Below are 13034 nucleotides of genomic sequence, written 5' to 3'. Positions count from 1 at the left end.
TTGAAATGCATGTTTCAAATCACATTGTTAAGGTTGCTTAAAGAGTCGAATGTAATAGGTAAAATGTTTGAATGCAATTTAGCATTTGATAATTTTCTTTTAAAAGTCTAAAGTGAGTCTCAATAAAATGAACCATTGGACTAGAAATATAATTTTATGCATTTATTGTTGTCACGCCCGCAGACTGCAGCATTCCCCGTTTCCCTGGCAACCTTGTCACTTCCGTGTTTTCCAGTTTTCGTCTGTCTCCGTGGCTCCCTGTCTCCTCCCCTTTATCTCCAGCTGTTCCTAGTTTGTCCTTAATTGTGATCCTCTGCATACCTTGTTCCTGCGTCTCTTGTTTGTCGGTCATGAGCTCTCCTGTCCCTATGCGCGTTTTTTTGGCGGTCCATGTTGCTTTCCTTTTTTTTTTAATTTTATGGTCGCTAGTCCTTTGCTGTTCGCTTGTATGTAGTACTTTCTTTCTGTGTTTTGGTTTACGTTGTTTTTCCCTGTGAGTATTCGTCTGTCTTATTCCGCTCTTTCCTCGTTCTGTATTCTCCCGTCGCTTCGCTTCGGTCTAGGTTTCTCTTCCCCCCTTTTCATATACATTAACATTTACAGCATTTAGCAGACGCTCTTATCCAGAACGACTTACAAAAGTGCTTCGTCATTTACTCATAGAACACATCCTAGCCAGTACAGCAGATTAGAGTCCAATATACCAATGATCTAGAATATTGTAGAAATCTAGGCATCAGCAGTGGTCCATGTATACAAAATACATAAGGTCTCTCTTAAACAATGATAAGTGTAATAAACAATAAGTGCTAGAGTTTGTTAAACATCGTCAGTGTAATAAGACCCTACAATAAGTATTAATTTAGTCAGTCGATATAGGAGCAGGGTAAATTGTCATTGAAATATTCCATGAATAGATGGGTCTTCAGTCTGCATTTGGAGACTGCAAGGGACTCTGCTGGCCAGACAGCAAGTGGGAGTTCATTCCACCATTTTGGAGCCAGGACAGAAAATGGTCTCGATGCTTGAGACCCGAAGCACAGTATTTCAAACCGAGCCATACTTGAGGTTCCAAGTACTTGAGGTACAGATCGGACTTTGACCATTGACCTCATGTATGAAGGCTGGTCCATTTTTGGCTTTGTAGGCAAGCATCAAGGTTTTAAATTTGATGCGTGCAGCTACTGGAAGCCAATGAGGGGAGCGCAGCAGTGGAGTAATGTGTGAACTTCGGAAGACCAGTCGTGCTGTTGCATTCTGGGCAAGTTGTAGAGGTTTGATGGCTCTTGGAAGAAGACCAACAAAGTTGCAGTAGTCTAGCTTTGAGATCACAAGAGACTGCACAAGCAGCTGGGAGCTTCCTGCGAGAGAAAATGCCAAATCCTTTTTATGTTGCGAAGGAGAAATCTGCAAGCCCGGATTAGATTTGAAACACAAGTTCAGCGACAATTGGTTGTCCAAAGTTATGCCCAGGCTAGGGGAAGCTTCGGTTGGTGATACCAGGGAGTTTTCGAAGGAAACTGTGAGGTCATAGTAAGGTTTGGTAGTACCTAGGATGTACAGAAGCTCGGTTTTACTGGAGATGAGCTTCAAGTGGTGTGCCGTAATTCATGATGCAATATCAGTCAAGCATGCTGAGATACGTCTGGAGACCTGCGTGTCAGAGGGTGGAAAAGAGAAATAATTGTCTTCGGCACAGCAGTGGTAGGAGGAACCATGAGAAGATATTACATTACCAAGAGAACAAGAATACAAAGAGAAGGGACCCAATACTGAGCCCTGTGGAAAAACAGTGAAGAGTTTACATAGTTTGGATGTGGATACCTGATAGGTCCGTCCCTCCAGATAGGACTAAAATCCTATCTATGCAGAGCCAGTCACACCAAGCCTGGAGAGAACAGAAAGAAGAATGTTGTGGTTCACTGTGTCAAAGGCTGCTGAAAGGTCTATAAGAATCAAAGCAGATGACAGTTTGGCAGCTTTAGCAGCATGAAGTTTCTCTGTCACTGCTATGAGAGCTGTTTCTGTAGTATGATCTGGTTTGTTGCCAGACTGATTGGGATCACGCAACAGGTTGGGGCTGAGAAAAAGAGACAATTGATTGTAAACAGCTCGTTTGAGGGCTTTTGAGAGGAGAGAGAGAAGTGATACTGGTCTGTAGTTGGTAACTTTGGAGCCATCAAGTGTGGCTTACTTGAGGATTGGTACCACCCTGGCGGTTTTGAATGTAGTTGGCATGTATCCAGAAAATAAGTTGTTGTTGATCATACAGAGATGAAAGGAAGCGGATCTCTTGAGATTGTCTGGAACAGAGTGGAAGTAATTGGATCCAGAGGACTTGTAGTTGGTTTGCAGGAAGTCAGGAGTTGAAGAATTTCATCTGAGGAGAAAGGAGAAAAAGAAGTCAGCGAGTTGGAGGGTGGGGAATGCACACTGGTTGGAAGAGTGGGAACAGAGGTAAAGGACTGGTGGATTGCTGCAACCTTCTCCTCAGAAGGTTATAAAATCCTCAGGAATAAGAAATGAGGAAGGAGAGGGAGGGAGAGGATTAAGGAGAGAAGGAAAAAATAGTGAAGAGCTTGTGTGGATCAGATGCTGATAATTTGAATTTTCCTCTGTAGTAGGATGACTTTGCAGATGTTACTTCCAGTGAGAACTTGGAAAGGAGACACTGGTATGAGCTGCGGTCTGAATTTTCCCCCACCACCTCTCTGTTCTGTGTATTCCCAGTAGTCCTAGTTTACTTCCTCATCATTATACTCCATTAGCTTTCCTAAGTGTTTACATCCTTTTTGCCTAGTTCTCGTACTCACCTTGTTAGCCTGTTATTTTGTTAGCCTGTCTGTTCTTTGTTCTGTCCTGTTTTAATCTGTTTCTGTTATTAAACCTATTTATTTATTCTATTTGATCAACCCTGTTCCTTATCATATCCAAGGCGCCGGCACTTTGCAAGTGGGTTCGCTCATCACCTCTCCAGTGTTACAGAATGACCAACCCACTAAGAACACAGCGAGTGCATGCTCTCCAGTCAGTGGTCACCTTGCTGTGAAGACAAGTTCTTTCAGCAAGACCACACCAGGCAGAATAACTCCCCTGGCACTGTGGGGACAAAGAGTTCTTGATGTAAGTCCAAGAAGTCCACCAAGGATAAGCAAACATCAAACACTAAGGGAGTCAAGACTCCCAGTAAGTGCTCACACCCTATGCTAACATTAGGGAAGCACAGCTCATAGGGCAGGACCTAGAAAGACCTAGTGTTCATGTTTCCGGGATCATAGGTGCCGCTCAAATAATGGATGTTGAGGCTATGGATCCAAGAACATTTTTTGAGGACTTGTTGAACCATCTAAAGACTGGTGAGCCTTGGTCTCTTCCTTCTGCTATGGGTCCCCCACATGAGCACAACAGGGAGGGTTCCTTGGAGAGGTTCATCTTACAGAGCCGGTTATATTTCCAATATCTCCTCTGTCCAGATTCTCAAGAATTTTTAAAGGTATATTTAGCTAGTTTTAAGAGGGCAAGGCCTTACAATGGACAGACCTTCTCATGACTCACAGAACAGAAGAAATAAGTGCCTTAGGGTTTTGTTTTGTTTTTTTGGCCAGTTAAGGGCCAGGTTTTCAGCATCTAGACCCAGAGAATCCCCTATCAACTCAGACTAGCACGGTGCCCCATTACACCTCCTCACAGCTCCCCAGACTAAGGACTGTTGTAGCTCAAGTGGGCAAAAGCCACAGAGGAATGTACTAGCTACCCGGCTGCTAGATCCTATGCCCCAGGTCAGCAGCCTCTTCGAGGCTTCTCTGTATGTGCAACGTTACAGGCACCTCACCCAGGGGAGTATCTTCATATCCTGCTGCATGCGCAAGTTGTTTCCAGATGTAGTTACACCTCTGGACCTCCAGCCAGTCCTTCTCTCTGGTTCCCGGCCTAGTGGAGGCCGCCCGGCCTGTTCTCATCGCCCGAGATGTCACTCGACCTGTTCCTGTTTCTTGTATCAGGTCTGTTCCTGTAGCTGTGCCCTCAGACCTCCCGGACCCCCTGCAGCTGTAACCCCGGACGCGCTGCTGACCACCACAGCCGTGCCACTGAACCAGCCCGGTCCTCGTGCAAAGGACACCTCACGGCTTGTTCCTGGAGTGGAAGAAGCCACTCCACATGATCCCGTGCCTTGCGCCAGGCCTGTTCCTATGCCTCGCAAGTGTGTTTGCTCATCATCTTTCCATTACAATTGTTTGCTTTACAGTATTAACATCCATTACCTTTTTTTATACACTGCCTGGCCAAAAAAAGGTCGCCTCCCATTGGATAATTACTATATGGGTAATTGTTTCAGCTGGCAACAAGTTATTTAACCCTAACTGATGCAGTGAGTAGCTTCTCATTTGTCAAACGACCATGTCAAAAGACACATCCTGTGGTCATGGAAAAGATGTTAATCTGCTTCAGAAGGGTCAAATTATTGGCATGCATCAAGTAGAGAAAACATCTAAGGAGATTGCTGAAACTACTAAAATTGGGTTAAGAACTGTCCAACGCATTATTAAAAAGTGGAAGGATGGTGGGGAAATATCATCTTCGAGGAAGGAATGTGGTCAGAAAAAAATCTTGAACGATCGTGATTGGCAATCACTTAAACGTGTGGTGAAATCAAATCGTAGAAAAAAAACATTAGAACTCAGGGATGTGTTTAATAGTGAAAGTAAGAGCATTGCCATATGCACAATGTGAAGGGAACTCAAGGGATTGGGACTAAACAGTTGTGTAGCCTTAAGAAAACCACTTGTCAGTGAGGCTAACTGGCAAAAATGGCTTCAATTTGCTAGGGAGCATAAAGATGGAGCAATGGAAGAAGGTCATGTGTTCTGAAAAGCCCAGATTTACCCTGTTCCAGAGTGAGGGGTACATCAGGGTAAGAAAAGAGGCAACTGAAGTGATGCACCCATCATGCCTAGTGCCTACCGTACAAGCCTGTAGGGGCAGTGCTATGATCTGGGGTTGCTGCAGTTGGTCAGGTCTAGGTTCAATATTATGTGCCCAAAGAATGAGGTCAGCTGACTATCTGAATATACTGAATGACCGGGTTATTCCATCAATGGATTTTTTCTTCCTTGATGGCACAGGCATATTCCAAGATGATTGGGCTCAAATTCTGAAAGAGTGGTTCAGGGAGAATGAGACATCATTTTCACACATGAATTGGCCACCACAGAGTCCAGACCTGAACCCCATTGAGAATCTTTGGGATGTGCTTGAGAAGACTTTGCGCAGTGATCCAAATCTCCCATCATCAGTACAAGATCTTGGGGAGGGGGCAATTAATGCAACTCTGGACATAAATAAATGTTGTGACATTGCAGAAGCTTTTGGAAACGATGCCACAGCGAATGGGTGCTGTAATCAAAGCTAAAGGCGGTCCAACGAAATATTAGTGTGAGACCCTTTTTTTTGGCCAGGCAGTATATATGGAGCAACTTCTTTACTCTTTTGCCATGAATGATACCGGATTATATTTTTAAATGTTATTGCAATGTGTGTGTGTGTGTGTGTGTGTGTGTGTGTGTTTGTACTAGAAAGAGTAAATTGCAGTGCAGTACACAAGGTTTCCAGAGAAATCAGACATTTAGAATAGTGGTCCTTCGTAAGATACACAAGAAAAGAGTTTTGTATACCAGCACAAATACATAAGATAGTGTTGGGTGCCCAGAGAATTGGGGAAAAAAATCTCAATATGATGAATATGAAGTTCTTTATTCAGGTATGGAATGTTGGAGATAACTCTATATTTACAAAGTAAATTATTTTTTGGCATTAGAAATGTATACGACAGTACTAGTATGAGTATCAAATATTACATTTTATTACTTTTTTCCCCCCTTTTTGATACTCTACTATAATTATGGTTCAAGTATCATATACTAACACAGCACAAACTTAAGTCTTGAAAAAACCTATAGACTTGAAATTCCATCTATGCCTTTCTTCTGTAATAGCATATGCATTTGTTACAATCACTCAAAGCAGTAGGGCTAGAAAAAATGTAAGATGATAAATTATAAGCCAAGCACTCTAGTTTCAGAATATACCAAATATATAATACATAATGTCTTTGACAGACTATCTAGTGTAGATATGCAGTACTCACATTCTCTAAAGTCTGTGATGATACAGGCAATGCTCAAGCAAGTAACTGCTAAGACAAAATTCACATAGTATATTCAGTGGTTCATGAATTTGATGTTTGGCTTTGTGTTCTTTGTGCATGCTGTTTGCTAGGTACCAATGCTATTTCTAATATATTCACCACATTGTTTTGCACAATGTCCATACATGCAGAAAATATTTATAGATTATTTTGTCATATTTAACTAGATAGTTGTGTTACTGTTCTCTGTGGCTGTGGGCCAGCATATGTCTTGATATATACGATTTTCGGTATTCCCCAACTGAGCAGTTGATGACCAGGATGGTACCTCCCGTCTCACTCCTCTCTCCAGGTTTACCAGAATATTTGCTCCAGATGCAGGCCTCTCCTGTTGCAATGAAAACTTTAATGAGGGTAATAGTATTATGTATGATGCATGCATGTTTACATGTATGTGTTTAATAGATCTTTTGAGTGTAATAGTAATGTATAGTAATCCATGTAAACAATTAAGGTTTAAAGTTGCATACATCAATGTCATAAAAGTCAGACTGAAACTAATCCATAAAAACATGATACTCACTTCATTTGTGATAGTCAAATGTGTTCCTGTGGTCTCTTTTTTGTTTGTTTTACCAATGTCCTGAAATCTCATTTTCTCCATAACCAAGTCCATCTTGGACATTGTGGTAGCTAGAGCACATTCCAGTTCAACAACCTGTTTAACCAACCTAGATGATAGCAGTAATGGCAGTCACTGCAGGTGCAGCATGAATTACTCTGCAACTACATTATATTGTAAAGAATACACTGAAAGCATGTAATCTGAGCTGAATGAGACCACCAAGCATTTATATAATACACTAATTATACTTGTCTTATTATTCAAGTCTGTAGTCTAATTTTCTACAGTGCAAAATGTAATTGCTTAATCTACTTAAAAAAACAACTAAAAACTAGGAAAAAAAAAATAAAAAATAAAAATAAATAAATAAATAAATATATATATATATATATATATATATATATATATATATATATATATATATATATATATATATATTATATAATAGAGAGAGAGAAAGAGAAAGTTTATATATATAAACTTTCTCTTTCTCTATTATATATATTTTCCTAGGTTTTAGTTGTTTTTAAGTAAATTAAACAATTACATATATAGAGTTTATATAGAGTTTACTTGGATAGTCAGTTTTTTTACTATAATAACTGCATAACCTACTTCTGAAATTGTTCCTGAGTCACTGGAATAGAGGTTGCTTTCTCCTTGTCTTCTGTTAAATGCCCACTGTTTCCATAGTTTAGTCCAAGATTATGAAGCTCTGCATTGAGTGCATCCTGTTGGAAAAAAGATTTTGTCTAATTTAATGACATGCTTTAATTTACTCTGAATATGATTGACTTTGACTTTGATTTGTTCTGTGTAGTCAGTAGAGACTAGACACATCTAAAATGAGAGCACATAGAGCATACAAAGGGAATAAAATACACATCCATATAATATGCCTAACTAGTAATTACTTCAAATTTCTATTAAATACAGGAAACTGTAGCAGTTTTAATTTTTTTTAAAAAGTGTTGATGGAGCTCAAACCCTTTTTTCCTCCAGCTCTCGTCTCATAGTCTCCTGCTCCACCAGGTCTAGAATCTGATTACCATCCTGGTCAAATCTGGAGAAGGCTGCTGAGATCTCATGATCAGCATGACCCATTCTGGGTGGAAAATCATGGAGAACTATCAGTTATTTATTCTAGGTCTGTTGGTACTTAAGAGAAATGTAACTTACTCCTTCAGAGTTTCTCTAAAGTCTTTGAATTCTAATTCTTTTGATCCTGATTGCAAGGCCTTCTGAACATCAGAGATCTTTTCTTTTTTGAGCTTTAGCTTCATAAAGGTCTTAGTATAACTCTGAAAAGAAATGAAGAGTGTACATTGATAACACATGTAATGTTGACATTTGAAACTTGGCTTCTTCTGTAAATATAAACAAGTAACAATAGGTTCACTAAGCTTGACGGAATTTTGCTTTTGGATTTTTTGTATCTATCTGACTTTGTGCCGAAATGAAGATTGCTTATTTGATGCCTCACCTGTTTAATGAGGTCTGAAATCTGAAGTTCATCTTTTTGGGAAGCAAGTTCCTCTTTTACTTCTGAGTATGTGTCATTGATTATAGCCAAAAACATATTCTGTACAATGAAAGATGGTTTTGAGTAAGTCATATTTATGATTTGTTTAAGTGAGTTCCTTAGTTTGCATTTAAGTATAGAGGACCCACCAGTAACACAAAGAAGACAAAGAACACGTAAGTGAAAAAATATATCGGTCCAAGGATTCTGTTCGCCCTTTCAATGCCATCATAGTCAAAGTCTCCAAGAATGATCCGAAACTGAGTGAATCTGCAAACATAACAAGACTGCATAAGACATTTTGTATATGACATGGTATAATCTGAAATAATGTAAGTTTCACGTAAAACTTCAAATCCATATATAGTATTATTAATGTGATATATTGTTTTAACTTTAAACTCCATCAAAACGTTTTCTTACATGCATTTATAAAATGTGCTGAATGATTCGACCTCAGTTCCAAAGAGAAGATATCCAAGCTGCGCATAGGCAAAAAACACTATAAAGAACATAATGGCAAACCCCAGGATGTCTGTGGCACAACGTGCCAGGGTAGAGGACAGCTGAGTCATCGTCTTATTGAAACTGATGTACTTGAATATCTGCAAGAATGAATATCATCAGAGGATTTCAATTAGTCTCATCCATTTTTCATTAAACATTTATAATCAACTGTTATATGCAATAGTAAACTACAGAAAGGTCTTACCTTGATCCAAGCAAAAAACAAGTTTACAGCATTCATGTTGTTGTATTGTGTTTGCCAAAATGCAAGAAATTCAAAATCAGCATACATATTGGGCTCTTTCAGAAGGTTTCCAAGTAACCTGTCAACCTTAATCGTCCGAAATACATTGAAGATAATTGCAACAATAGCAAGCTGTGAAAAAAAGACATATTGTAACTTATGAAACCTTTCTTGAAATCTAACTTATGCAGAAAGGTTAAGGGCAAAAATTAACTTATCAAAGAACTGAACTGATGAATATTTTATAATTTGCTAATTAAGTTATCTTACTAGAATGACCACTACATCCAGAGTGTTCCAGATGCTTTTGAAGTAGGAAAGTCTGTGTATGCGAAGCTCCAGTATCTCCTCCACGATGTAGTAAAAGATGAACACACAGAAAACAATCTCACACCCAATGATGAAGTAATCCCATGTGGTAATATATCGAATCAGCTTCACTGTTCGAATTTGGTATGAGGGAACTGCTCCTCCAGTGGCAGGGAATTCAACCACCAACCTAGAAGAGAGAAATCTCATTAGGACACTAATGCTAAAAAACACACTAAAACGTTAATCTGTATAAGAAATATTATGGTATCCGTACCTAATAACACAGAAGAGATTTATGTTGGCATTGTATGTAGAAAAATCAATAAAAACAACCCTGGTTCCATGGTCCAGCCACAGGTTGTCTTTGAGGTTTGCCAGAAGAGCAGCACTCTCCTCTTTTGTCAGGGTCAGGTCTAGGTAGTACCCCCCTCCACTATATGTGGCCAGCATGCCCCAGTGACTGGATCCGTTCATTTCTTTTTCTGTCTGGTATTGCCAGCTAAAGAGCAATAAAGCCAAAGAAAATGATAAATCCATATTAATGAGAGAGTTGAGCACTACATACAAAATATATATCTGATGATGATGATGATGAAAGAATCTATCTTGTTGAAGTTCTATCTTCATATGCAGAAGAATTTTTTTTGTTTGTTTGTTTGTTTGTTTTTTTTACCTGTGTCATGGATGTGATAAGAGCTACGTTTACTGATCAAAATATCAGCAATGTTTCAGTAACAGTAAGTAGATTCACTACATCACTCACGCTGTTCCATTGATAAGTCCAAATACACTGTTGTCTTCTTTCTTGTCACTGTAGACATCAAAACAGTCAGTGATTTCCTCCTTAAAGTCACTGGGCACCTTACAAGACTTGTCCTTCACTTTCAGCTGCCGTATGCGTGGCACACCAAGGAGCATGTTCTCATAGTAGATAAAGGAGTGCATCCCCGTGTCAAGAGATTGGTTGTTGTACCATCTTGTCCAATAGAGGCCATCCAACAATGGACCTTGCGTGTACTGTACAGATTAGAAGGAAGATTAACTATATATTCATTATATATAAGTTTTTAAAGCATATTGTAGGAGGCCTCAGAACAATAACTCAACATCTGTCATTCTCAGGCCTCAGAACAATGACTCAACACCTGTCATTGTGACAAAACACACTCAATGAGTGTTTCTAAAATTACTAATCTTATTTTAGATAAATTCTCATGAATAAACAATGTCCATTTTCAGATGACATTAGTACTGGAACATAAAGGTTTAGACCTTGGGAACTTAGAGGTTCTTCAGTAACATTACATTTAAATTTACATTTATGCCAATTGGCAGACTATCTTATTCATAGTGACTTTAAAAATTGCTTAGTTAGATACTACTACTCACTGTCCATAAATCATCCATCACGCCAATGGACTGGAACGTGAGCCCACTGTCAGATGGTGTATTCACAAACAGATCTGTCATAACTTTAGTGTAGTAGTAGGTGGTAGAGCTGGTCATGCCATAGGTCACTGAAATACAATACAATTATTACTAATCATAGTAGTGGTCACCCAGTTTGAATCCTATCAGACTTTATACAGGTTTTCTGTATTATTCACCCTAACACAGACAAGAGCCATCATAGCAAAGCTTTTCATTAAAAAGTCATTCATTTGCAGTGGACATATCATAAAAGCCAAAAGCCTCAATTAAAGGAGGGTGATTTGTTTGAGGAAAGAGAGCACTGGAGGACACAAATAGCTGCCTCAAACAATTCACGTCCATCACATACAAAGCCTAAATGGCCTGGCCTGGGCTCTTATCAGCAAAAGACAGAAGAGCACAGCTTGTATTCCTTTCATTATTGATGTTCCCTTAGACAATGCCCTGTATAACACAGGTGGGGAGGGAAGACTCACAATAAGCACTTAGAATGAAGCAGTTTGCTGAAGATAATAGAACACAGCTTTAGAATAATCCAGTGGTATAACACACGCAGTGGTCACCTCAGTTATTGATAAAACAATGCTGACGATGTTGCTCTCTGTTGCATTTCTGCATTATTCATTCCACAATTATATATCAGAAATAAAAAAATCAACCAGCAACATTGGAACCAGTTATCTAAAGAAAATTTTAATCGAAATTAAACGCTAACGTCTCTCATTTCATATGTTCCATTAATTAATTTTAATTTTGTTAAAATATGTTTTGCATCACTTCGTTTTTATGAAATTCTATTGTCTTTTTCCAAGTCTTTTTTGTCTTTTTCTGAAAACATGCAGATGAATCAATGTGAAAATTTCAGAACCCTTCCACTTACACAAACATATGTCCACTAGAAAAAGAATGTAGACAAGTAACTCTCTCAGGGTAGTTCTCACAAACAGCTCTCGATTCTCTGTTGTGTCCTCTGTCAGTCTAGTTCCCCACAGTCCTGTCAAATCAAAATAAGTTTTTTTGTTTTTTGTTTTTTGTTTTTTTACCTCAAAACTCTTTTAAATATTTAGCTAACATCAAAAATAACTAATGAAATGCAATCATATTAAATTAGTACTCAAACACAATGTATAAAATTCATTTATTTTAAGGAAACTTTACTCTTTACTTTAATCACTTCAGTAAATGTTAATGAAGGAAGACCAGCCGGATCTTCAGCAACAACAACAAAAACAGAAAATATAGAAACTTCAAGACTTAGAAATTTGTTTTCAGTGATTTACTAGATTAAAGATGATTCCCAAAATGACTGTCCATGAAAAAAAGGATTGTCAGTGCGCACTTACCTTTGATACCTCGTAGGAAAGACGAGCAACAGCCAGAGCTCTTCGTCGCCAAAGGCTGGCTCAGCATGCTGCCCTCGCCTGGGTTGGGTGTGCTCAGCTTGCTCATACTCTCCAGTGGGCTGTGGAAAAGGGGTTGAGGGCTGTAGATGGTGCTGATAGAGTGCTGTACGGGTGGAGGGCTGCCACTGTAAGCCTGGTTCACCCATCCGCCTTTCCCAAATGTATCCAGTTCACAGTCCCCCTGACCGCCAAGGTGACTGTCTGCCCGGGTATTTAGATGCTGCATGGCTGTTACTGAGGTGTTGGGTTTTCATGGAACACTGAGACAAATGTTTTGATTGCAGAAGGGTACCACCTGCTTTTATACCTTCCTCCTGGATGACGGTCAGAGAGAATATGGCACTGGTCTTAAAGAGGGACGGTGCATGCTTTTGTTCCCACATCCATAAAAATCCTTCCGTTGAAGAAACTGGCACATTGAAGAAACCAATCGCTTTGTCACACTGTCACAGCACAGCTAGTCAAAGCAGAAATAGCACTCATACTATGTTAATATAATTACATTAAATGGATAAAGTAGAGTAGGCGATGGCATAACCTTTTCTGAGACCATCTGTAAAACATTCAAAAATATTAAAGAACATACATCTGAAACACATATGTGCCCTCATGAATAAAACAAACAAATGCTGCCATATATGTGAAACCATATTTAAGCCCCCCATACTGTATATTGTGAACAAAAATAAATTAAAAATTTAAACAGTTTAGGAAATACAACTAGTTCTGTGTAACTGAATACTGTTTAATAGCAGTTTAGAGAATATTTGATCACAAAATATGCATAAAATTTTGACAATACTTTTGACATGCAAAAAGAGTGCCAAGTAAACAGTTTGGGGCAA

General features: G+C 39.0%; 1 protein-coding gene across 2 annotated transcripts; it reads right to left on the bottom strand.

The window, feature by feature from the left end:
* Nucleotides 1–5768: 5768 nt before the first annotated feature.
* Nucleotides 5769–12435, bottom strand: pkd2l1 (polycystic kidney disease 2-like 1). 2 transcript variants are annotated; one of them, XM_035531730.1, is made up of 15 exons: nucleotides 12130–12435; nucleotides 11667–11780; nucleotides 10745–10872; nucleotides 10119–10372; nucleotides 9630–9854; nucleotides 9314–9542; nucleotides 9005–9175; nucleotides 8716–8897; nucleotides 8442–8562; nucleotides 8254–8352; nucleotides 7950–8071; nucleotides 7758–7875; nucleotides 7386–7501; nucleotides 6729–6876; nucleotides 5769–6533 (listed from the first exon to the last, which is right to left on the bottom strand). In XM_035531730.1, the coding sequence occupies exons 1-15, from the start codon at nucleotides 12413–12415 to the stop codon at nucleotides 6369–6371; spliced, it is 2478 nt and encodes an 825-aa protein (XP_035387623.1). In that variant the 5' UTR covers nucleotides 12416–12435; the 3' UTR covers nucleotides 5769–6368. The 2 variants fall into 2 exon arrangements, with proteins under 2 accessions (XP_035387623.1, XP_026852473.2); XM_026996672.2 differs by having other exon boundaries at nucleotides 8818–8897.
* Between the last annotated feature and the right edge of the window lie 599 nt (nucleotides 12436–13034).

Source organism: Electrophorus electricus, chromosome 11 (genome assembly GCF_013358815.1).
Source record: "Electrophorus electricus isolate fEleEle1 chromosome 11, fEleEle1.pri, whole genome shotgun sequence".
In the NCBI taxonomy this organism is placed as follows: Eukaryota; Metazoa; Chordata; class Actinopteri; order Gymnotiformes; family Gymnotidae; genus Electrophorus; species Electrophorus electricus.
The sequence above is the reverse complement of the archived record's forward strand: the minus strand, read 5'-3'. Positions and strand labels throughout refer to the sequence as shown.

Excerpts from the sequence above, each read along its gene's own strand:
- pkd2l1 (XM_035531730.1), bottom strand. The coding sequence starts at position 12,415 with ATGCAGCATCTAAATACCCGGGCAGACAGTCACCTTGGCGGTCAGGGG. Across the intron at positions 8,072-8,253 it reads TTTCAGACCTCATTAAACAG|AGTTATACTAAGACCTTTAT; the intron begins GTGAGGCATCAA and ends ATTTCTTTTCAG. Across the intron at positions 6,534-6,728 it reads ATTTGACTATCACAAATGAA|GAGAGGCCTGCATCTGGAGC; the intron begins GTGAGTATCATG and ends TCATTGCAACAG.